This window comes from Natrix helvetica (genome assembly GCF_964273705.1).
Source record: "Natrix helvetica genome assembly, chromosome: 1".
Taxonomy (NCBI): Eukaryota; Metazoa; Chordata; class Lepidosauria; order Squamata; family Natricidae; genus Natrix; species Natrix helvetica.
Window position 1 is genome coordinate 140683849 of NC_138548.1, and position 26219 is coordinate 140710067.

Consider the following 26219-nt stretch of genomic DNA (forward strand, 5'->3'; position numbering starts at 1 on the left):
CCTTCTGAGAACAGCTACATCAGTATTGTCTGATGTACACAGTGGTGCCTGGAACAATCTGTTCCTAGAATGTTAAGTTTTTTATTTACCTTAAATGGGTTTTTTCAATTTTCCTGATTTTTAAATTTAATCAACGTATCGGTGTAAGATGAACTACGTTTATAAAAATGGTACTAAACGATAGCTTGAACAATTGCAGTAGAAAACATAAGAATGCAGTCTGAAAACCCCACTGTAAATGTTTAGAAATGTTTATAAAAGCTCCTTTCTATGATGTCCTGAGACATGCTCTGATCACTCCATCATTTCCATATATAAGGGCCACACAGCTAAATGTTAATTATTTTTAAGGGATGCTACATTCAAATATCACATGGCCAAATACCTTCACCCAGTTACAAGACTATACAAAACATTTAATTAGGTATGCTGTTTTATTTTCTTATTATTTTTCTCCTCCCCAATAACAAAATTGCTGAAGAAGCTGAAGCTTCTTGGATGAGAAGCAAAACGTCTTCAACGAAAAAAAAACCTCAGAAAGTCCAGCTGCCTCTTGAAAAAGCATCTTTGGACAACAAATTGCTCTGTTAAATTGCTCCTTTTTATCGCACTTTTTTATTGTAAAGGCCTATCAAAGACGGTAATAAAGATACTCAATTTGATTAATTCTGAAAGCTGTTTATTTAAATCAGTTTGTCTTCTATAAATGAAACTGGGGTGAAAATCCAAGAACAGCAGTAGAATGTCATCCAGCTTAAGCACTGCTGCACAATATCTTTATACTAGAAATAAGCAACCTGATGCTATGCTGCCCACGGTGCCTGAGGACACTTCCCTTGATGCCATCCACCTCTCGTCCCTTTAACTTGATTTCTAAAGATTGATAAGAGCATTTTTTGTTACACTTAAATGAGGAACTGGCGTGAGTGAAGATGAAGCACTAGCTTTTACCATCAAGTTTGTTTTCCATGTACCTGGCATTTTAGAAGACAGAATGTTGACTACAGTATAAAATTTTGCTTTTAAATGTCCTCAGCTACACTTTTACACACACACACACACACAACCTAAATGGGAAACAATATCAGTAGTAAGCAGGTCCCACACTCATGGCCTGTGTGCCACAGGTGTCCTTCCACGTCATTTTCTATGGCATGGTGGTTAAAGGCACCTTGCTTCTGGGTATGGCAAGAAAAAAAGCTGCTGGAGATGGGTTGGTAGGTTGCCAGTCTCAGCCAGCCCTGCCTCTTCTTTGGGCTGTAGAGGTCATGGTGCCAGAGCCAGGCAAAGCACAAACTGCATTCTTGGTCCTGTACTGGCGTAATTTCACAGGTGGGCCTGGGATCTGCTTCCTTACCACAACTCCTGTTTACAGTGCTGTGTGACTTTAGGATGTCAAGATAGCTCTACCCCGCAGCAAAGAAATTAGCGTCTGCTCCTATTTCTCTTTTAGGCCAGTCACAGTCAGGGTCTGCCTTGGACTAGTGTAAGAGGCTCTCCTTGGCAGTGCAGCTTTGCTATCTGATATAAACAATTTGAAGACATGCTGTGATGTTCTTCATTTCTGACACGCTGGAGGCTTCTGGGGTTAGACATTAGGGATTTCAGTGCTATAGCCCTCAGGCTTGTCTTTATCAGATGCATGTGACAATTTGAGTTTGAGACTTATTTAATACATGTATTGTTTGTTTGTTATTTACCATACAAGCATACTCACCATATTTTCATTGTATATGCATACGTCCACCTGCCTAACCCTGTGCTTTATATCTGTATTAAGGTGCATTAGTTGGCCACAAATTAACACTTAAATGCCTAAAATGTCAAGTTTCTCAAAAGAAATCTTGAACTGGGGTGGGAGGGAGAGAAATTGAGATTTATAATAAACATATAAAATAAATCAGGAGTGGAATTGTAGGATGGGAGCTGTGCTATATTGGCAGCTGTGCTAAGTGTAGTTTAAAATCAGGCGTTTGAATCTGACACCTCCCTTTCAAAAAATAAACAAAATGTAAGCTTTTGTGAAATATAGCTACCAGAATTTCCTTTTGATTTCAGGACTAAAAAGAGTCAATTATAAAGAATTCCTTCATAGGTACAAAATATACCTGTAACTGAAACCTGGCTCAAAAACAGTAACTTTGGGAGGGACCTTGGAGTCCTAGGACAATCACTTAAACATGAGCCAGTAGTGTGTGACAACAGCCCAAAAAGCTAACTCAATCATTGGTTGTATAAACAGAGGCATAGAATCAAAATCACGTGAAGTATTAGTACTGCTATATAAAGCCATAGCAAGGCCAGAATACTGGCCTAGAGCTAGAATACTGCATCCAGTTTTGGTCACCACATTAAAAAAAATATGTTGAGACTTTGGAAAAAGTGTAAAGAAGAGCAACTAAGGGAATTAAAGGCCTGGAGACTAAAACATATGAAGAATGGTTGCAAGATTTCGGATTGGCTAGTCTAGAGAAAAGGACTAGGGTGGGACAATGATAGCAGTATTCCAGTATTTGAGAGGCTACCACAAAGAGTAATGGGCCAACTTATTTATCAAAGTACTTATAGGCAGGACAAGAAACAATGGATAGAAACTAATCAAGGAGAGAAGCAACCTGGAACTAAGGAAAAACCTCCGAACAGTGAGGGGAATTAACAAGTGGAACAGCTTGCCTCCAGAAGTTGTAGGTGCTTCATTACTGGAGGTTTTTGTCTGAAATGATATAGGATGTACAGCTTGAGCAGGGGGCTGGACTAGAAGACCTCCAAGATCCCTTATATATCTCTCACCGCTTGTATTCTGGCCACAACTGACTATGCTGTTGGATCCAACTACATCATGCAATAATTTCTGATTTATATCCCTCTGAGCTTCAGTTCAAATCTTGATTGTTGAAAGTCAATCTTAATTTTTGAACAAGTGGTTTATGCCACATTTTTGTTCCTTAACATACCATTTGTTAAGTGATTTTTGCCCCAATTTACAAACTTTCTTGCCACAGTTGTTAAATGAATCACTGCAGTTATTAAGTTAGTAACATGGCTGTTAAGTGAATCTGGCTTTCCCATTGACTTTGCTTGTCAGAAGGTCACAAAAGGTGATCACATGACACTGCAACCATCATAAATATGAGTCAGTTACCAAGCATCTGAATTTTGATCACGTGACTGAGGGGATGCTACAATGGTCATGTGAAAAACTGGCATACATCACTCTTTTCAATGTTGTTGTAACTTCGAACGGTCACTAAATAGACTGTTGTAAGTTGAGGACTACCTGCACTGCTTCAGCTTTTGTTAAAGCTATATAAATCTTGGTTAAAAATCTGTAGAGCTATCACTATTCATTTTAACGATTGCCATCTGACTTTTAAAAATTACATGATTGCTACTAATGTATAAATACTTTAATTTAACATCAAAAGAAGTTATTCTTTCTCTTATGGAGGAAAGAGATGTCTGTAATCTGTTACTGATTTGGACTAAATATAGTCTTAGAATGTTGCATTTTATATCTAAGTTAAGCTTTAAAATAATGTTTAAAATAGATTTTATTTAGTATATAAAAATAGAATTTGGTTCTCTAACCACTTAATGAAATTGGGAAAATGCAACAGCAATATTACAAAGTTTTGTACTGTATAAACTGAGGTAAAAATTAAGATACAGAAGTTTCCTTATACAATGAAAATCAGCAATCAGATCTTTAGTATTAACTAAATGTAAAAGTAAGTTGAATTAAAAAATGGTTATGTTAAACAAATGCTGTTAAAGTACAGAGAATGTGATATTTTATTCTGCGCACATTTTAAGTAAATTCAATATTATCCTAAGTAAAACACATATAAACTCTGTATATTTACTCTGAAACAAGTCCTCCGAGTTCAATGTATGTACCGCCAGTTAAATTTGTAAATGTGTCTGGCAAACATAATTTTATCCCACAGTAGTTTTGCTGAAATCTAATCACTTTTCTATTACTCATAATTGTGCCAAATTCTGGGCATCAGCATATAAAATGTGACTGGGATTGATATCTAGTAAGTGTTAATTAAGAGCCAGTTTGATACAGTAGTTTAGCCGTCAGGCTAGAAACTGGAAGACTGTCAGTTCAAGTTCTACCTTAGGCATAAGGCCAGCTGAGTGACCTTGGACCAGTCACTTTCTTTCAGCCCTAGAAAGGAAACTGGCAAATTACTTCCAAAATCTTGCCAAGAAAGCTGCAAAGACTAGTATAGGCAATGTCTGAGAATTAGACACAATGGAACAGAGGACAAAATAGTTAATGGGGTTAGAAACATGCTATATTTATGTTTCTATCTTAGTACCTGGTGTTATTATATACTTTTTTAAAGTTACCTAATAGCTAATGTTTTAATTTGTGTCAATGTTATCCCACGTTAGGATTAGAGCAATGCCAGGTTATTTAAGCTAAACAAGTTTTAGTAAATATTGAAGGAACAAGATATAAAGATAAAATATTACAATTATTATTAGTTAGCATTATTATTTTATTATACAAAAGATATATAAATAGATTTTAAACTCATACAATTACTTATTTGGAGATTTTAGTTTATAATTTTTAATGCTTACATGTTTAATATTAACCCCTAACATTACAAATATAAAATCACTGAAATTTTATTCTATGTTGATCAAAAAATGGAAGAAATAAATTTGAGTATTAATACTGTAAGGGACCTGAATCCTGAATACTTTCATATCAAATTAAGGCCAAACGTTGATTGTTTCGCTAGTCCAAATTCTTTCTTAAGGACATTAAAGGGAAGCGAAATCTACTGAGTAAATGAATTTTCTTTGTGTAATATACTAAGAATCACAACCTTCCTCTTACTGATTTTAATAGGACTAAAATGGCTTAAAATCAGAATAGATTTGTTTCTCCTGCTGATTTACTGATAAATTTGAATAAATTATTTTATGAAATAAAAACTACACAATATAATTGTCAAAATAAGTTTTAATGTTAAGTGAAGCACTACTGTTACGATTAGTTTGGTAAATCCCAAAAGAAAAAAGTAATTAACAATGTTCATTTTCTATGGAAAATATTACAAATAATTTAACTAGAATTGGAAAGACACACTATTTTCAATTTAAAAGTTTGAAGGGCCAGTTAAAATAGTTCTAACTTTGAAATTAATATTGTCATAGTAACTTAGGTAGCTTGAAAATTCATTTGTAAACCTATATTTAGGAGAATATAGACTTCCAAAAAAGTTTTAAGCAACACAATTCAAGATAAAGGACTTTTGCTGACACACATTTTATGCATTGATAACATTAAAAGACGATTAATATAATTCCTGGAAGGCGGTTAGAATTTAAAATTGTAACTTGTGGTAAAATGGTGTGGTCCAAAAGAGCAATATTACGAATAATGTAATGAAAAGTAGCATTTCAACATTTCAATGGGGTGGAGGGGGGGATTTTGCAAAGATTTCTTTTAATATTTTTAGGCCATTATTAATGTAATCTTTCTTTTTAATTAATTGATTTAGGAACAAAATGTGTATTTTTAGATATGTGTTCAAACTTGAAATAAATTCTAAAAGTACACCAAAATGATATGGCTCGGTTAAAATTCAAAACAGATGGAAATACAAAGACATTAAAAGGATTAATTAAAAATGTTCTTAAACTTTTTGCCTGAATCCAATACTTTGTTCCCTTCATTTTCAGAGAGTTATAAACACGGCCTGACCTCCACTTCATTCTTTGGAACAAGTCAAATCTCAATTGCACATACTGATGATAAGCAATTGTCTGGCCTATACAGTAGTCAAGTACTTTGACACTACTGGCATGTACTGTTCTTTGATGAATCTACAGGAATTTCAATTCCCTTTCATTTTTACAAGTTAAGCAAACTATTATGAAAAAATATAAAGTTTAGTAATTGTTATCATGGCATTGTATTTCAAGAAAATCTTGCTCTAATTATAATATATGGTTGATTAATTGTTGTGGTACTTTTTTTAACAGGAACAACTACAATTGTAATTATTTATATCATTATCAGATTTATTGCAAAACTATCATCGTATGAATCCACTGCGAGAACAATAAGCATAAACAAATTACTTGGCAACTGTATTGTAGGCTGCCATTCTGATATTATTCTCCAAGGTCAATCACAGAGTATTCTACATGTATGCAATTATCTTGCTTTAATAAGCCTGATCTCATTTTGGAAGTTCAAATTAGACTGCGTGAATGAAGAAGCAGTTTACATTTTGACTTTTATATATATTTCCTATCTTTGGAAAGAAGAACTACTATAAACCAGCCTGTTTCTTTCAAATGTATACTTTAATCCAAAAATTCTCTGATGTATATAAATGCAAATATTTTATCCATTATTTCTGTAAAGTTGTTTGTGCTCTGCCTTAAATTTGTTACATGAAAAATATCTAAACCTTTTGGGGGAAATTCTAAAGTAAATTTCTTTTTTTGTAGTCTCACTTTAATTACCACCTCAATTTCCATAACTATTCCCTGCCTAGATCAAACATCAAGTCTCATGAATTGCTGGAGTAAATAAAAAGAGCTACTAATTCAGTACATTTTCTTCTAACAAAGTCTTTGTAATTACTTGTACTGTGATGAGATTAAATGAACTTATTCCTTTCCTACTATTTTCAACAGGCCTAAAATTTGTATTGCTTTACTAAAGTAATTTCAGCATTATTATCCAGTTATATACTTTAAAGGAAGTGAAAGGTGTAATCTATATATTTAGATCAAATTATTTATAAAGATATGCTTGAATTCCCCAAATAACTCATATTCTCTAAATATGAATTCGATGGAAAAGAAAATGCAGAGAGGGCTGTCCATTATAAGCATTAATTAGCACAATTTATCTTACCTGAACTTTTTTCCATCACTTCCTTCTGACACATGTCTTGGACATTCACAGTACAATTCACAATGAACTCTGGCGCTGAGCAGTCATTATTTAGCTGAAATTCCTCACACTGATAACACTGTATTTGCAAAGCAAATCCTAAAGTAGAAAGTTTCATAGACATATAGCGTAAGTTTTAACAAATTCTAATGCTACATTGCCATCAACTCGACTTATGGATAATAACTACTTAAAGATTGTATGATTTGCCCAAGTTTTCCTTCTCCCTTTTTAAAAAATGTGTTTTTTAAAAACGGTTGTCAATGCCCACACTCCCACATATTAAGTGATTCTTGCATTTGGGTCTGGCCCCCTTCCCTTCAGCTAAGGCCTTTGGCCTTTTGCAAATGCTGACCACATACAGAATGTGATTTCTTCACCAGTTTTTTCTGGTTCTAAGTTTTCATAACCACGGGGCTCTGCATCAGCTTAAATTGCATCCAGCAGGGGGCAGAATGAACAATAAGGACATGTAACAAAATTGATTTGTTTTGCTCACCAATTCTCCTCTCTCAAGAGTTTTTTTTTAAGCGCTATGCTTTTAAAAAGCAAAGGAACAGTACTGGGGGCAGAGTGGACCAGGGAGCACTGTTCTTCATTTATGCGCTCCAGAGTTTTTCCGTGCGAAAGGGTTTACTTAACTAATTAATTGCAAATGATTTAATTACTATTTTGCCATGCACAATTACAGCTGCAAAGCACCCTCAGTTCACCTCTTTTATCATGTAAACGAGGTCCTTCTGTAAGTTAAGGCGAGGGCAAGGAGACAGATTCGGTATTTTACTATTCTTTCGGAGCTCTGCCCCAGCAATGAATCGAGTACCTGTGGTCGCCGGAGGGAGACCGGCGTTATTGAACAGAAAGGTGGGAAACAAACGCAAGAGGGTCGCCCTCTATTAATCCCGTTTTCAAGAGGCGCTCAGGGCTGCACTAAGGGTAACTCCTAAAGAGGAAAGGAAAAAATCGCCTCGGGCTAAAAGGGCGACACGCTATAAATCAAGTTGTCCCGTAGCGGTGCGTTCTTACAGAAGAGCCTAACGGGAAGCGATCAGCACTCGACCTTGACTTGAAGTGGGGAGCCGCTCCGGAACCTCATTCCCCAAGTGGGTTTGCCCCACTCAATGGGTGTGGGGGGGGGGGCAGAAAGAGAGAACCAAAGCTACCCCGAAGCTATTAAGCTAAAATATTCCAAGCACTACAAACTACACTGTCCCTTCGGCTACTTGGGGAAAGGGATTGGGGTGTTCTCCCTCCCATTCCGTTGGAGGAGAGGTGGCTAGGCGGGCGGGCTCTCAGCCGCTGCCGGGTGAAGATAACTCGCTAAAAAGCCCGCTCGCCTCTTCTTCCCATCCCCGAGTGGGAATCGCCAAGAAAGGGGCCAGGAAGGCGGCGGCGCTTGGCTGTGGCGCTCTTGCAAGCTGCCTGAAGTTGAGCCGTCCGTCTGGCGACGCGTGTCCAGAGACGAGCAAAAAGCGGGGGACGGTTCTCCGGAAAGAGGGGAGGGGGGGAACAACGGCCATCTGGACACCTTCACGCCTTCTCAGCCGGGGCTGTAATTAAGCACCGTTTCCAGCTTGAGAGGGAAAAAAGCACATACACCAAAAAGCCTTCTTGGCCATTGCGCTTGTTGCAACAACTGTTAGGATGCGAGGCGCGCGCGCCCACCCGGCAGCCGCCCATGGCTCAAACCACAGGAGGCGAGTCAGGCTGCAGCCAAGCGGCTGAGGAAGAGCCGCGGTCACCGTCGGCGCCTCGAGGTAGCTCGGAGGGGAACGCGCGAACTTTGCCAGGTATCCCTGCCTAAGCGGGCGCCCTCCCCGAGGAAGACCAAGCGCCAGAGGAAGGGAAAAGGTGGCGAGAGGGACCAGCTGCCCGTCCCCTCACGCGCTTACCTGGCGCCAGCAACAATCCCCAGAAAGTTGTCGCCACGGCGAGGAGCCACATCCTCTTGGAGCCGTCGGAGGTGAAGGTGGCGGTGGCGTCGGCGGGCAAGCGAGCTCCGGGCGAGGAAAACGTGCGGCCTCAGTAACAGCCCGAGCCGGGCGAAGGTCGGAGAGCTGCGCACCTCGACTCGGACGGAGTGGCGCTGCTGCAGCCGCCACTGCGGAGAGGAGCTCCGAGGGCAGCAAGCGACGCCCGAGCCCGCATCGCCAACCTGGCCTGGCGCTTTCCTTTTCCCGCTTGAGCTCCCTCCAGCGTCGCCGGAGTTAGGAGACTGAAAGTACCACGGAAGACGCCGCGCCAAGAAAAAGGAGAGCGAGGGAGCGCGAGAGGGAGAGGCGCGCACCCCCCTCGCGTAGCCCCCTCCCTTTTAGTCGGGCCACGTGACCCTCCCCCCTCTTTTCTTCTCTCAACCCTTATTTTCTCTAGGCGGGGAGAGGAAAGAAACTTAGGGAAAGAGGTGGGAGCCGTCACGCTCCGGCACAGACGACGGTGCGGCTCGAGACGTCTAGTCGGAGCAGCCGCGGAGGAGGAACCGGAGCGATCTTCCCGTGGATTTTTCCCGCCGCTGAATTTCCACCTTGCCCGCAAAGCCTTGCTACCCTTTGGGTTATGCGTATGAAGAGAAGGGAGGCTAATTTAACAGGCAGCGACCCGCAGAAGAGCATCAATAAAGTCTATCTCGCCTTCTGGCGATATATCATAGATGCAACTTATTGACAGTATGAAAGTGGTGGGTCCCCCCCCCCCCCCAGTTTAGACACCCTGTCTAGGATCACTTAGAGGTCTCCCATCCAATCGTGAGGTGGATCCAGAGCTTTTTTAGTTTGTCAGGGACAGCAAAATCACCCAGCTGACATTTGTTCGGCTTATTATTTTAGGGCAGTGATACTAATTTTAAAACGTCTGGTTTACTCCTTTGTCGTCTCAAGCCCCGCACACTCACAGACTGGCGTTGGCTCGCTTTCCTTCACGCTCCTTCGCCCCTTTCTCCACCGACCTTTTCCCTTCCTTCCAGGCTGCGCATGCGCCTCCTAAGCGCCTTTAGCTTGAAAAATTGCAACAGGCGAGATCGCTCCGAGACGCTTAATTAACATTGCTCTCCACCGGCTGCTTCCGAGTGCTTTTGGCCATTAAGGCGGGCGACGATCTGCTTTTCTCGCCCGTTTCCCACGTCTTAAAGGGCGACGAGAATGTGTACGTGTGTGTGTGGACTCGCGCATGAATGCAGTTACTTGAGCTCGGCAGCGATAGCGCCCAGGGTGCACAACCTGTCGCTTGGGTCTCATACAGTTAAACGAGCTGATCGCTTTTCCGACTTTCCGGGAAAATCTCGGTTCCGCCCGCCCATTTTCCCCGCTTACTTTCTAATTCGTATGGGAGCGAAAAGGCCCTTGGAAATCAGTGGCGGCCCTCCTCTTTAAAAAGAGCTCAGTCATTCAGCAAGGAAGGAGCCGGGCTTCTGAGCGCGGAGGTGCCAAACGCGCGCCCCTCGCGGGCAGAGGTCTGGGACTGGTTGCGCGCAATGAAGGCGATCCGGGTTACAGAGAGGCGAAAGGGGCGCCCGGTTGTGCCTTCTTGGCCAGGCAACTAAATGGCGCAATCTTCTTTGGGGAAGGAAATGTGTGTAAGATCGAGAGAAAATCGGAGGATGAGTTGATGTATAGGGTAGGTGTAGCAAGGTCCTTAAAAAAAAACCTCAAATTTAATAGCGATCCACGTTACAGTGGCTATCCACGTTACAGTGGCTAGGTTACACGTCGACTACGTCGGCTCTGGTGCCTTGGGACCTTCTGAACAGTAGACTTCAAATTGACAGTTTCGCGAACATCTGTGTGGGACAAGTAGGGGCTCTTAAACACACTTCAGGACTGGCTCGACGGGGGAAAACGAGACGAAAGGAGCGAGCGAGACCCCGAGTAAGGTAGTCAAATGCTGGAATGAAGAAGAGCCCACGGGAAGTATCCAGGTATCCATTCGCGCTTTTCCTTTCAGCCAAGCGAGGTTCCTTAGGGTATAAATAGGAAGGCAAGAGAGAGAAAAGCGCGTCTTACGAGGTCGCGCCGTCTCTGAAGAGGTCTTAGCTTTTCCATTCAACCGCCTTTTTGGGAGCTGGGAAATTTGTGCGGCCAGCTGAGCCTCTTCCGGACTGAGAAAATGAGCGAGCGAGGCAACGATTGAGCAGCCAAGCAGCCCTTCATTCGGGCTTCCCTAACCTAGCGCACTCCTGATGAGTGGGGCTGACTAGACAGACTCTTGTCTCTCGATTCCGTTACTAATTTCACTGGCCGCAAAGGACGTCCGTTTGGAGAAAAGGGGTTTTTCACCTGCTGCCCAAGTCGGAGCTTCGGGTCTGGCCTTGGGGCGGAAAAGGCGAGCATGAAAGAACGAATCCTCATGAGTTTTCTCCGTTGTCTTTAAATGAAGTCAATTAAAACATTCTGCCCAGTATTTGTGGGGTCATCATGGCAAGCTATCAAGAGATGTTCATCACCTTTCCATATAGCATTATTTGTCAGTGAGTTAGCCTACAGGGTGAGCCAAGCCATGCTTATGTGTATTTCATAGCTTTATGTGACTTGTGAACCATTCATCTGAGATGAAACCAGTGATCAACACAAGGACTTGACATTACAATGTGTTTTCATGGGTCTGAGGTCACTTGCTGCATCAAAGACCTTTCATTCAGCTCTTGGTCTATCCAATGGCTACAGAATCTTAGTTGACAATGTTGCCCTGAGACTGCTAATTAAATGTACTGTGAAGGACATATAAGCAGTGGTGTATATTTCATCATAACATGCTTCCTAGGACACAGACATCTATACTTCCACCAAGAATATGCCAATGATTGCTCAAGGCTGAATTGATTATATAAATCAGGAAAGGAAGGGAAGTGTAATAAAGCTTATACATTGCGGCTTGATGTTAATAAGGAGAAAATGGTTATTTTCTGAAACAAGGGATTGACAAGATTGTTTAAAACAAGGGCTAGCATCATATGAAACTTTTGGTGCTGATGTAAACAGAAAAATGAGGAAAGTGCTAAAGGTTTCATCATCCAGTTTGGTAGTCTCACATAATTTTAACAGACGTCTCCCCTTGCCTCCCACCCGAATTTGGAGTCCATTTTTTTCCAATGAAGGCTTCAAGGCGAGGTTTTATTGTGAAGTCACAATAGATGCTTTCAGAGTAAATTTAGTACCACCATGAAAGGCAACCTAAGGAGTGCCACCTTTATCTCTTTAGTCAATGTTTTGGCAAAACATGCAAGAAAATGGTCGAATAATTTGGAAAATCTATAAATGGAAGGTAACACAAAGGGGACAGTCCCATAATACATATGATAAAGAACCTCCATGGAAGCCAAATATTAACTTGGTTCTAAGTCATTTTTCTCTAAACCTGCGGTTTTTCCTGGGAGTATGCAATGGGGAGGGAGGGAGGGGGGAGATAGAAGGGGGGGACGACAAACGTACCAGAGTTGGGAGTTGTGAAATGTGCTTAGTAGGGTGAAAAACAGATTTCTGTAGGAGTTTCCAGAGAAGGCTTTTACTGTGCCTCGGTCCTTGTTTTTATGGGCACTTAGACATTTAGTTAAAAACCTTGTTTTTTTCTCATTGGTTCTTTATCGTCTCTTTCTTTTGACATAACAAAATGCTTAAGGAAGAAAAGATGAAATTGGTACAGTTTTGTTTGACTGATTATGGGAGGTACTTAACTTGGCTGACAGCACCCTACAGTCCATTTGGCACAAGAGTGTTATGTTTTTAAAATATGCATTACAACTTGTACTCCAAAGCTGATTGGCTTTGCCTACCTCGTCTTTAAGAGATTTGTGTTTTCAACACTGATCATTTTCCCCCCAAGAGGATGCAGATGCTAAAGAGCTTTGAATTTAGCATCAAATGTTTCCATGTAGCAAGTTCACCAAACTATCTGCACATTCCTTTGTCCTGAAGCATTTAAAATTGTGTGGTTGGAGAAAGGAAATGGCTGAAGAATTATCACCATTACTTTTCAAGCACCTGTTTTTCCCCCCTATGGAAACATTGCTACATTTTTCTAGGTTGCTTTCTTACATGTTACGCAAATAAAAACTATTTTTAGTCTACTTCTAGGTTGTTGTTTTTTAAAATATGTAATTAAATTTAACCCATTTCTTTGGATTAATCTTTGTTGAAATGACTATTTTGCCATATATTAGAATATCCAGATGTGATATGACTTTTATTCAGAAATAAATTCCAAAATAAATTTTATAAGTCTGAGAGAATGAAGTCCACCCTGACAGCACTGTATATTTGAAAACAACATAAAATGTAACATTGCACAAAGGTATTAATAACATAACACTGATAGTACATCATACTTTGAGGAAAAATGAATAGGAATTTGCTATAAACATAGTAAAATGACTAGGTATCACAAACATAGCTAGATTACAGATTGCTGTACAAAAGTTGTTATAAATACTCCACATCTAGAAAAAATAACACTCCACCTTTGAAATAGACATTTCCCTCACATATAAACAGTCTTTGTAGGAAAAAAACTTCACAAATTTCTTTGCTAGCACCATTTTTTCCTTATTACAAAAATTTAACATGTAAATTACAAATCTAAATGGCCTTTTCTCCATGATTCTGAAATAACATTAAGATAAAATATGAAAACATGTTAAATCAGCATAAGATATAACAATGACAGAAGACTACAGATGGAGCATCTTTTGGAAATGTTTGAATTCAGAAAAAAACTTGGTTTAAAACAGCATTTTTATGTTGTAGAGTGTAATCCAAGTGGTTTCAATGTAGTTTGGCAAGTTCAATTTTGGCAAAAAAGCAATTCAGCTGCATCAATATTTTAAGACTAGAATGCTTATAAAACTTTATTTTATAAAAATGATCACTAATTTTGTTAATATTAAGACCAGTATTTAAAGTTAGTAATGTGCCATTTCAGAAGCATGGCACAAATTAGTGTTTATTGCTATCATGTTTTTCTACAAATATATTTTTATTTGTCAAAGAATATTTTTTACAACTTCTGTACAATTATTCATGAAAGTGCAAATTAAGACTTTAAAAGTTATAACTGTTACAGGTATTGTGTTTTCTTTCTTTTCACAAGGATGCAGTCTCCTCTCTTCATTGTATGATCACACCAGGATAGATGCTATGATGAGTCTTATCAACTCTCAATATATTTACTGATATTTTTTAGTTCTTCTGTTAAGTGCTTCATTGCTGTAGAATATCTTTAAATATTGTATGAGCTTGCACTGGGTGAGAAGCTATCATATAAAGAAACTCTCAAAGGTCCTGTATGTTCTCTATTTCAAGAACTATTTAGAGACATTTCTTCATTATTTCCATTTTCTTGTCCTTCAACGTTGTTTGCACTGTTGTTCCCCCCCCCCCAACAAAATGTATCAGTTGCTATTAAATTTAATGAGAGTTCAAAGAAAACTTTAGACATCCTTTTTTTGGGAGACTCTTTTTTTCATTTCCTCAGGTGGCTTCAATTTCTGTAACAATTTAAGAACAGGAGAATAAGAATTAGAAACACAATCTTTACAAAAACAAATAAAATTGGTAACCATACTATAAATGGTCAATTACTGGCTCTCTAACATTCATAGAAAGAAATAGATTGTCAAATACTTTTGGGCTTAATCCTCTATTATAATTAAATGCAATAATAAAGTCAATTTTGGGATAAATCATAGCTTTAATGATTCAGCTCAGACAACCAGGACTCAATTTGCAAAACACCATTTACATTTTAAGTAGCTGATTCTGGAATCTGTATGTGTAAAGTATGTTTGAAGTTTTCAGAGTAATTTACATTTCCATTCTTTAGCAATTATTTTTTAAGAACATCTTTGCCAAGAAAGCTAAATATTTATCTTTCGTGAACTTCATTACATATGAATTTACAGATAGAAATTTTGGATAAGACCGATAGGTTAAGCCTTTCTAATATCATTGGAACATTTGAGTATAAGACAAAAATATCAATTCAATGTTCTTAAACATACCTAGTTTCTTTTAGTTTGAGTAAAATCAGATTTGAATTGAAAATCCTTGCAAAATATTGAAATGTTTCTATTAATTCTTTTACATTACAGGTTTGAAAAACTGACATTCCAAACCAGTCCATATATATTCACAAATATACCACACTATGCAAGGGACTGTATTTTATATAAATTAAACACGTCCTCTGAGCCGGAAAAACTGGTCTATCAAATGTTTATGCACAGATTGAAATATGTACTAGCTATTTCAGTGGCATGAAAGTGACCTCTATTGTCCAATTAACATAAAGAAATGTATTGTCACTTAATAGGCTTTTGTATTGGGAACTTTTACACAGGAAGTCCCCAAGTTATAAACCTCTGGTTTACAAACAACTCCAAATTATGGATGGGCTATGTGCAGATAGCTGATTGGCAATGAGATCTGACCAAAATGGCAAACAGTGCTTTCCCCCAGCGAACAGAAGAATCACTGAAGTTGCATCATGAAGTAGTGCGTGCATGTTTAGCATATTGTGCAACCTGTTTCAGTGGTTTATGAAAGGACTGCACAGGTTCAGTGGTTCCTTGGATTGCAGAAGGAAAACAGTATCTTCCATTTTCAGTCACCTTGAACTCCCATTTTTCTCTGCGACATAGCAAGACAAACATTTGACAAAATAACCCATTCTACTTTACATACAAATTCACCTTGAGGACAGAATTAGGAATGGAATTAATTCTGAACCCCAGGATTTAACTGTACCTCAAATTGGGGGAAATAAAATTCTACCGTCTTTCTTTCTCACACACCACACAAATAGACAAATAGCAGATGCTAATAAAACATGGTAGAAAAATAACATTACCTTTTGCATATAAAACAAATTGATCTTTTTAACCTAAAATTATTCTCTAATAAAAGTAAGAACGGAAATTAAACTGAACTGATCCAATACCCTCAGACCAGAATCAATCAGATATTAGCCACATCTGCTCTGAGAAGAGTTGCAAAAGGTACATAAAACAAGCACTAGGCAATGAATCTGCACATTATATTAAAAACACAGCAGGACTGTACAATGCCAATTTTACCTCTTCGCTAGGAGATTATCAGTTATTTTAGAAAAAAGGTTTAGTAATAATGCCAAACCCCCCTTTCTTTTTTCTCATATAGTTTGCTCTTTTTATCTTACGTTATCATATATGATAAACCTTAATATATTAGGGAATTTAGAGATATATACACTTTTGCTATACCCATTGTTAAATGAGGTGTTCTATTCATATAATAAGGGAAACTACATTCATTTGTCATTTTCAGTATTAGTGCCAGGAAGAAATGAATAGATCAATAAGCTACTGGCAGTCCAAGACCGAACACTGTTACTTTATTTTGTTAGCAAATGAAATGGCTGATTTAGGATCACCTGAGAATATAGATAATAATATACAAGTCTATCAAAGACGAAAATACATTGCAATAGCGCTGCAAGCTTAAGATCAGGTATTCAGTAATAAAAGATTCAGTCTTTTGCTTTACTCTATAAACAAAGACATAATCTGTTTCTTATGCCTTATATTATGGGTGACATTTTCAGATAATGTTAAATGAAGTACAGTCAATGTAAAATCTATGATGCAGTTCCCATAATTGAATCCTAATTCTTGACCTAGCTAGTGCTAACCACTTCTATTTTAAAAACTGCATCTATTTTTTAATAATTATTATTATGCTTTAAATCCAAATTATAATTTCTTAAAGCTGAATTTGTATATTGGAGCAGTGTTTATTTTTGTATTACATAATTATTCAGTTCAGTGTTCTTGCTATCAGGCTATGTTGGGAGAGCCATCGGAAATTCAAGTTCATTTATTGACTGAAACTTCCCGTTAAATATACCCCACTAAAATGTTTATTCAATGTGGGTCTCTCAGATAAAGTAACAGTCAATCTCTATTAAAGATTTGTACACATACAGCATAAGAATAGAGTAAGGTATTTTGTTAAACTATAGTTATTAACAGAGACGCATGCAATGGAACATCCCTACTCACGCAAAAGAAAGTCTTTCTCCTTAAGGAGCAATGCAAAGAACAGTACACTGAAGCCAGTATGATCTATTTAAATTCAAGTATCCTAGTTTGATTATATTATAATCTAGTTCAGGGCTGACAAACTCGCATTGTCATGGCAGCATCACATGGTGTATCGGGACTTTTTCCCCTTTGCTAAACTAGGCGTGGGTGCATGATGTTTGCTCATGCGGGCCATGAGTTTGACAGTCCTGCTCTAGTTCAATTAAAATTTTTACACATATATGCAAATAGTAAAGATTATCAACCCAACTATATATATTTCCATTTGGGAAAGATCTTAATGTGCTACAGCACTAACTGATCCAGGAACTGCACTTACATACCTTTACTGATAACCTTGAAACATTTTTTTAAACAGAAGATGCTTTGAATGGAAAATGCTTCTATGTAATTAGGTCATTATCAGTCCATGGAATATCCCACTTTATTGTACAGATTTTCTAATATTAGGAGGAACTTTTACAGATTGGCCTGGTGAAAGAATCTATGGGAAAAATAAACTGTAAAAATATGGTGCCATCTGAAGCCACATCATTTTTTAAAAAAATTAAAAGTTTAATTTGTAAATCTGAACGCTACAGTTAGCTGACCTATTGGCAGTTCAATCTTGCAAACTGATTTCATCAGTTATTTTGAAACTGAATAGATCAGAATGGCATGTAAATGATCAGTCCTATGGGTCTACCTTGCACTACTCCACACTGTGTCTCTCTCAACACTCTTAACATAACTTCAGTCCATATTGTGTTGCATTGAAGGTATAAAACTTTTGCTGTATCAGGACCAAGGATGGTTTTAATGCTGCTCCAGCAACCTAACATTTGTACAACTGAATTTATTATTTGGATCTTGATTCTTATCCGATGGTCTTTCTGCAGAATAGTAAGCTGTTGTAGGAAACTATAATTTTTCAGTTATTCCCAATTACATAGATGTGTTTTAAACATACCTTGCCCTAGCCTAGAAAGGATGTTAATAAAGAACTTACAACAGTTAATTGTTCGAAATATGAATGTTTAGGAGTGTCTAGGACTACCTACTTCAAAAGTAATTTATCTATCATCAAATAAGAAAGGTGTGTCATTATAATTTATTTATGTTTATATGTTTTATATATTTTGTATTATATGTTGCCTTTGATGTAGGAGTTCAAAATGGCATATACAGTGATTCTCCTCTTACATTCCTAACAATGAAGACTTTGAGGTAAGTTGGGTTGAGAGAGAATGTTTGCCCCAAAGTTGCACTGTCCTGTTACTGATACATGTTCAACCCCATAAAAACTACTGGGTCCAGCATTTATGACCTGATTTAAGATTATACATGTAGGAAAGATTTTTCAAAATGCTGAGACCTATAGGGTGAAATCAGCGCTTGCTGCTGATAGAGTTTAAGAGTAGAAAGGTAAGAAGTTCATGTCTACTTTCGGGGGAAAAAACTGAACGTCTGATTCTAGGATAGTAATTATATTGATATCTCAAACAAAATGATTGTAAGCTCCTTCTGTATCAGTTCTGTTTACCAGTGTAACATGACATTAACCAATAAAATGTATTGAAATAAGAGTTAAATATATTTCATAAAAAAGTGCGCAGTATTAAATCAAGTAACAAATCATTCTGAATTATCTAGATTAAAATTGTCAGTATTAAAAAAAGGACAAAGATTTAATATTTAACTTGAAATAAAAAGTTATTTAATAAATTGTAGCTTTTGTGCAGGCTAAGTTTTGAATGGCATCACTTTGCTTAGTTTCTATAATGATATGTCTTCTGGCTTTCCAAGGATAAAAAGGAGGCCTTTATCTATCCAAGCATGGTAATGGTAGAGAAAATGGGTTTATGACTAAAAATGAACAACTTTATTTTTTGAGTTTGACAAGAGATTTACACATACTGAAGATAATGTGTTTTTCCTTTGCTTAATTGAAGTGACATATAGTGAAATAAATAGGTGCTGTGATGATAATTGTACGTATTGCGCTATTTCTTTTTGAATAATTATCCAGGTATTAATAATTTTATTTGCTAGCCATAATTTTTCATTTTTGTAACAAGTCTTTGAGAAGAAAATTCTGCTCTACATATAAAATGGCAGGCATAGAAGTGACTCTAAAATGCTTGTGAAACAATTGTTAAAGAATAACTTTTACTTTACCATTCAAGGCTATTTCATTTGCAAAGCAGATTAACATCTGCATCCTGCTGTCATTGGAATAAAGAAGTTATATAATGCAACCTTCGATACACACATGGGCAGATGATTACAAAAGAAGTGCAATTAATTTGGGCACTATCTAATAAAATTGGGCACTATCTAATAAAATGAAATTCAATGGTGAAAAGAGTAAGGTTCTACATTTAGGCAACAAAAACGGAATGCACAGGTACAGTATAGGTGGTACCATGCTCAATAGTAGTAACTGTGAGAGGGATCTTGGAGTTCTAGTGGACAACCATTTAAATATGAGGCAGCAGTGTGCAGCAGCTGCCAAAAAAGCCAACACAGTTCTAGGCTGCATCAACAGAGGGATAGAATCAAGATCACGTGAAGTGTTAATACCACTTTATAATGCCTTGGTAAGGCCACACTTGGAATACTGCATTCAGTTCTGGTCGCCACGATGTAAAAAAGATGTGGAGACTCTAGAAAGAGTGCAGAGAAGAGCAACAAAGATGATTAGGGGACTGGAGACTAAAATATATGAAGAATGGTTGCAGGAACTGGGTAGAAGGACTAGGGGAGACATGATAGCATTGTTCCAATATCTCAGGGGTTGCCACAAAGAAGATTAGAGTCAAACTATTCTCCAAGGCACCTGAGGGTAGAACAAGAAGCAATGGGTGGAAACTAATCAAGGAGAGAAGCAACTTAGAACTGAGGAGAAACTTCCTGACAGTTAGAACAATTAATCAGTGGACCAGCTTGCGTCCAGAAGTTGTGAATGCCCCAACACTGGAAGTCTTTAAGAAGATGTTGGATACCCATCTGTCTGAAACGGTATAGGGTTTCCTGCCTAGGCAGGGGGTTGGACTAGAAGACCTCCAAGGTCCCTCCCAACTCTACGATTGTATTGTATTGTAATTATAAGTTTAAAAATAAACTCAATTATATCTTAAGCTTGTTCCTTAAAAATGATGTTAAGAATAAAGTTATAGAAATATTGTTCTTTCATGTCAGTGAAATAAAGTAGCCATTCCAATTGTTTATGAAAAAAACAAAGACAACCCATCATCTTTGAGCTAAAACAAATCATGTCACACTCTTTTCAATATCTGATTAATTTCTACTTTTGTCCACCTCAACCTTTGTATAGTTCCTTATTTCTGTATTATGAATTCTGAAAAGCTTTTGACAGATACAGAAATGAGATGTTTACTTGAAATAATTTTGTTAACTATTTCAGGAAGCACTCCGATTACCTCATCCAAGTTTGATAATAATAGAAATATTTCAGTTTTCCTAAAAAATCTAGATACAGTCTTGGGATTATCTTCACTACAAATATGGTAATGATTTTGTAAAGACTTGGAACAGCTATTGCAATGGTATACAAAAAGAATAAAATAACTTTCAATATATCAAGCATAATTAACTTGATATATTAAACACTCAGATCAACTTCGCGAGACTTCATCTAACCCTATTACTAATCTCATCTGCCAGCAATAGAGTTTGGTTCAGAGGTTCTCATGTATAAATCATTATTTTACTAATGCACTTTTAGTGTGAATCAGTGCCTCTTCTCGCTGATAAGGGCCACCTTGCAGGATATCAGATACATAGTGTATCCTGGGAATTGATTGCTCAGAAGTTTGGTAATAGTATATGGAGCCTTTAACCTTTTGGTCATTGGTTCAGATCAAATCTGGCCTACTGAAGTGACTGAAAATCATTATTATCTGGATTTTGAATCATGGACTTTGACTAACTTCAGATGTTTAGCTTATTTTCCAAATGCTCAAGCAGCCAGTATGGAGGAATGGGAAGAACAAAGAATGCAACAATGCCCTATGCTTTAATATTAGTAACTCTATATGCTTTTTTCATCCATTTCCTTAATATGTTCACATATTTCTCCAAATGGGAAATGTCTACTATCACCAGAAAGTGATGGGCTCCAGTGGTAGATGAGATTATTTTCACTTTTGTACTCTTGCACACATGTTCAATTCACATCCAGAGGTGAGAACAAAGTAATAATTAAGATTTGTAAGATTTGAAGATGGGGCAGCCCACTTTCAAGTCCTCCTTTATCCAAGGACTCTCACTTCTGATTGTATGACAGTAACTTCTCCCACATGATTGTTAAGGGAAAATTTATAAGAGAAAATGCTGTAAACTTTATCTGAAGCTCCTTGGAAAAAAAGTCTGGATATAAAGCTAACAAATAGGATGCTCAAAGTATGGTCTACTCATATGACATTGTTTTCATAATTTACATGATTAAGGATTTCTATTCTGCCTATTGTAATAACATGTTATCATTTCTTTCCTTGAGTTAAAAAGAATAAAAAGCATTAATATGCTATGCATTATATATTTAAATGAAGAAACAGCAAAACAGATATGAATGTTTCAGTAAATGTTAGTAAATGTTTTTTGTTTACTTTGTATCCATTTTGATTTGTCCACAGTTGTGTGTGAAACTATATTAAAATACACAAAAGGGCATACTCCATTCCTAATGACTGTTTGGAGAAAACAAAAATGGGTTCTCCACAATAGATAAAAAGAAGCCTTCTCTTGCAAACAATACTTGAAATCTTGAGTTCTTAATTACGGTACCTATATGCTACTAAAACTCTTATTATCATGATCTTTAACTGGGTGAAATGAAGCCATTGTAGGACAGCAATTTTGTAAATCAAGGTACCTCAACTCCTGAGGGAATAAAATTTGGTTGTTTCAGGCTACTGGCTGCTGCCCTGATCCTGCGGTCATGTGATCTTCATTTTAAATGTACATGACAGTTTCCCAGCCAGACTTGCAATTCCTTGTTCCCTCCCCCACCCAGCAGCAACCACTTATCTGCCTACTGAAAAGAGAAGGGATATACAGAGGGAGGGAGGGAGGAAGGGAGAGAAATGAACTCCTGTGAATCCTTCTCCCCTCACATATGCCTTCCCCACCCACATCGCCATCACCATCCCTGAGCTGGGGCCTCTTGTATATTCCCAAGCACCCTCAGGCACTCTTTCTAACCTATGATCCCCCATATGCCATCCTCAAAGGAAATGGGGCACTGGTTGTCTAATATATATTTGAAAATTATCTTGGAAGGAATTTGGACAATAGAGATATCACAAGACCTACACACAGCTCAGGCTTATAATCATTAAGCATTCATAAATATGTTCTTTTATAAAGTTATTATATGGTTTTACCATAAAACATTTTCCATTTTAAGACTCTTTAAAAATTGCTATTTTGAAAGGGCAGCTATGCCTCTTTTATTAAAACAAAAACAAATATAGAATACCCTAATCAGACATTAAAATTTACCACCAAATTATTTACGCTTGGCCATAAGAGAAAATTGTACAACATGTACAACTCTTTTATGCTTCTTTAACTCTGATTAGGTTCTCTGCATGGAAATATAAATTTATGGAACTGCTGTTACTTACTCACTGATCTGCAAGGAAATTGTGATAGGTTGGAGGGTGGGATCAATTGTATAACTATATAACCCAAGGTCTTCCATTTCACACCTAATTCCTGATCAGAACTAACCAAACTTGTTTCTAATTAAAAAGATAAAATAAAAAACATGGTGGAGTAATTTCCAAGTTGTTCACATGTTAAATCTTCAAGATACTTCTATTTGTTTAATCAATCAATCAATATGAACTCATAATCCATGCTATTTATCATGGTAATTTAACAATTTATCACTGTTAGATGTTTCAGAAATTATTGGTAGGAGTAAACAATTAATATTGAATACATTTCATAACAGCTGAGAGGGAAGGTTAACATTTTCAAGGGTTCTTTTTTTCATTTCCAAAAAAATATTCTGTGGTTAACAAAAAATTTCTAAATACTAGAAGTCAATTAAACAATACTATAAGTCAGATATCTTTTATTTTTTCACTTCGTAGTTGATGATAAATTGCACCTAGTCTTTTTGGAAAACTGGATATCAGTATGTGGAAAAGTAGGGGTTTTGGTTTCCAATTAGAATCCACAGTTCTCCAAATGTTGAAAATTGGATTAATCCAGCCTAGCAGGCTGCTTTGGATAATCTCCTGCCCATCCCCAAAACATAAGTATCTTCATAACATCTAATGATTCCGCTGTATTGCATAACTTTACATACAGTAGGTCTGCTCAGAATAAAATGCTGTAGAATGGGTGGAACCTTCCGACCATTTGCCTGATCCACAGATAAGACAGAAGAGAACTTGTTTAACCCTTCCTGTCAGGCTCTTATATTTCACTTGAAAGTGGTTATTTATTAGAAGGGAGAGGAGAAAACGATGGATAATGAGCATTACAGAGCTACTCCCTTCTCATTATTGATACCTTTGTATGCTGCTACTGTGCACAATCAAGACACATTTCCTGCTCATTTTTGCTGAATAATTCATTTGAACAAAAAGTAAAACTGGGTTACTTGTCAATTCCATATACTAGATACCTGATACTGCGTACAACAGGCTAATATTATCTATTTTGCAGAGATGGGAGACCATTGAAAATGTTTTGATTTCCATGCAGCTTAGTTTATTTTCTCCTCCATTATTTTTTGCCTGTCAGTTACTTCTATTCCACGTTGCCTCTACTACATGCTAGTAACTATGAGAAAGTATAATTATGTATAATTAGACCTGCTATCCACACTTCTATGCATCATCATGCACCGGTGTCATTCCTGAATCCCATAGTTGTCCAAAATTTGCCATTAATTCTCAGTTGGATCTTTTTTTTTTAATGACATAGTCTCAAGATCTCATTTAACTAAATGAAATCAGGAAAGCCCACAATAGGAATTGTAAAATCACCTCATGGAAACATCAAACTGAATATTACACCTAATAGTGTTTGGACTTTTTTCCCTTTAAAATGTAACCTTAAATAATAAGTAAGGTCTTTATTTTCCTTATATATTCTGTGAAACTTTCTCTTTTTTGAACATAGGATAATTTTTGAGACAATGATTTTCTTTTCTTTTGCTGCTTGACCAAAAATCCCATGATTATTTTTCCTGAAGCAGACAGTATTTTTCTCCACAGAACTCTATCACACTCTTAAGATAAATAATGAGAGGGCCTGTCTTTTCTGCCTGAAGAAAAAATATGAAGTGTTTGTGAAATTGATTTGATCATTATTTTTAAAAGAAAACTGTTTATATTTAGAAGTATCTTCTATTATGTTCATCTAAGGCATTATCATTTAACAAAATTCTCCAAAGAAAACAACCTTTATGTTACTTGACATTCTGGTCGCAGACAAAAAATACAACAATCTCTCATACACACTTCAAAGGCAATTATTGTTGGGGTGGAGTAGGGAATAATGAATTGCATGAGATAAAATGCCTCATTGGTATCTGCTCTGAATGGATCCTATCTGTTAAGCCAAAAATATATATACTTATTGATGAATGAAGCTGTGAAATTGAGTCACCTGAATTTTGATTGTTTCAATATCAGGAAAGAAAGGTGCTGAAGTAATGAACTATTTTCATTTAAAAACAAAGAACTGCAATCCAGTTCTATCACCTGGTAGAACTGGCATCCATTCATAACTTTTGGCCTGGGCACCTTGCTATCTTTTACGAGACTTTGTGAGGTTTAACCAGAACAGATTTGGGATATAGAGCAGAATATTGGAAGATGAAAGTAAAAGTATGTAAAAATAAGATTAGAGGATTACTATATTTTGGGAAGAAACTACGTTATTCCAACTGGCAAACAATAACATGACCAAATTATCTTAAATAGTGATTATGATGAGGATTAAGATAATGATAAAATACTCTGTAGCAAATACAAAATACTAGATAGCAAAATACTATGTAGGAAATATAATCTTGTGTACTTTGACCAGATATAAAAACTTAGTGTCGTCTCTAAATTCATTAGAAACAGCAAAGCTTGTGGTTAATGCTTCTGATTTTACACAAATAAGATTTAGGACTTACCTATAGAATAAGATATTATCCCACTTCACATAGGAGAAGATAGTTTTCAATACACCTGCAGAGTTTTATATTCCATTCTGTTCACTTATTCCATACTCTCTTATCTCGGAGCCAAGCTTTTAACTGAGTAAACGTACCCAGAATTGCATCATCAACACATTAAAGTTTCTGAACAGAGTACAATGACTTGGTAAGGCAGTTTATGCAACCCATCTTTCTGCTCTTCCTTCTGAAGCTCAGGTTTTCTGAAATACTCTTCAGTTACTCTTCTCTTTTGAATAGTGGAGGCTGTGTTGCTGTCTGCAATGGGTATTTTGCTGTTTACACTGAAGCCCTGCATGACATGGCTTCCATTGTTTAGAGAGGCATAAATAGGGTCAGTCAGTGGAAGGATGTGAAGGAGGGACAGGGATGAGAAGGTGTTCCAGTGCCTTTTTGTTTATACCTCTGAATGTGACAGTTTACAATATAGTCATGCAACATTTTGTTCTTATTAGCTCCGGGTTTTTTTGAATGGTTTTATTTGAATGAATGAATACTGATGCATTTAGATTCGCTTATTAGTTTAACTAGAGCCAGGGTAATTTTTTGGTGAATGGGAGGGCTGAAGTCACGGGATTGCAGTGGATGCTCTCTGATAGAAAAGGGAGAGGAATTGAGTTTTGCCAGTTTCTTTCTTCCCATGCTTGTGCCATTCAAGACCGTGCTCTGTAATTTATATGACAATTTGCCATTTCCCTAATTCTGTTTTGGCCTAACATAGCCAGTGCCCTCATTTGCAGAAATTGGCAAGAACTGATTGAGCTCTTTCCTTTCTCCCTGACGGATCCAGTAGAAGTCTGAAATCAGCCCAGCATTTTAATTTCTATAAACCACACTGAATAATTAAGAAAAGGATATTTAAGCATTAAAATCAAATAAATAAAGTATGCTTAAAATTTGAGCCTCTGTTAAAATCTATACCTACCTAAGTTGTATCAGCTTTTAAATAACAAATAGTATAAGCTGCCAAAAATGTTAAAAGCTAGTTAGAACAGCTTGCCTCCAGAAGTTGTGAATGCCCCAACACTGGA

At 37.1% G+C, this 26219-nt stretch overlaps 2 protein-coding genes across 7 annotated transcripts in view; both read right to left on the bottom strand.

The window, feature by feature from the left end:
* The window catches only part of LYPD1 (LY6/PLAUR domain containing 1), a 29283-nt gene extending 20152 nt beyond the window's left edge, over positions 1–9131 (bottom strand). Inside the window, exons 1-2 of the mRNA XM_081935816.1 lie at positions 8827–9131; positions 6896–7033 (exon numbers count right to left, since the gene is read on the bottom strand). Coding sequence (XP_081791942.1) covers positions 6896–7033; positions 8827–8878 — 190 coding nt within the window. The 5' untranslated portion in view covers positions 8879–9131. The remainder of the gene's footprint in view (positions 1–6895; positions 7034–8826) is intronic.
* A 3997-nt stretch (positions 9132–13128) lies between these two features.
* NCKAP5 (NCK associated protein 5) overlaps positions 13129–26219 on the bottom strand; it is a 631235-nt gene continuing 618144 nt past the window's right edge. For all 6 annotated transcript variants that reach the window (XM_081934718.1, XM_081934717.1, XM_081934719.1 and 3 more), the window contains one exon: positions 13129–14405. In XM_081934718.1, the coding sequence (XP_081790844.1) occupies positions 14389–14405 (17 nt within the window). In that variant the 3' untranslated portion in view covers positions 13129–14388. The remainder of the gene's footprint in view (positions 14406–26219) is intronic.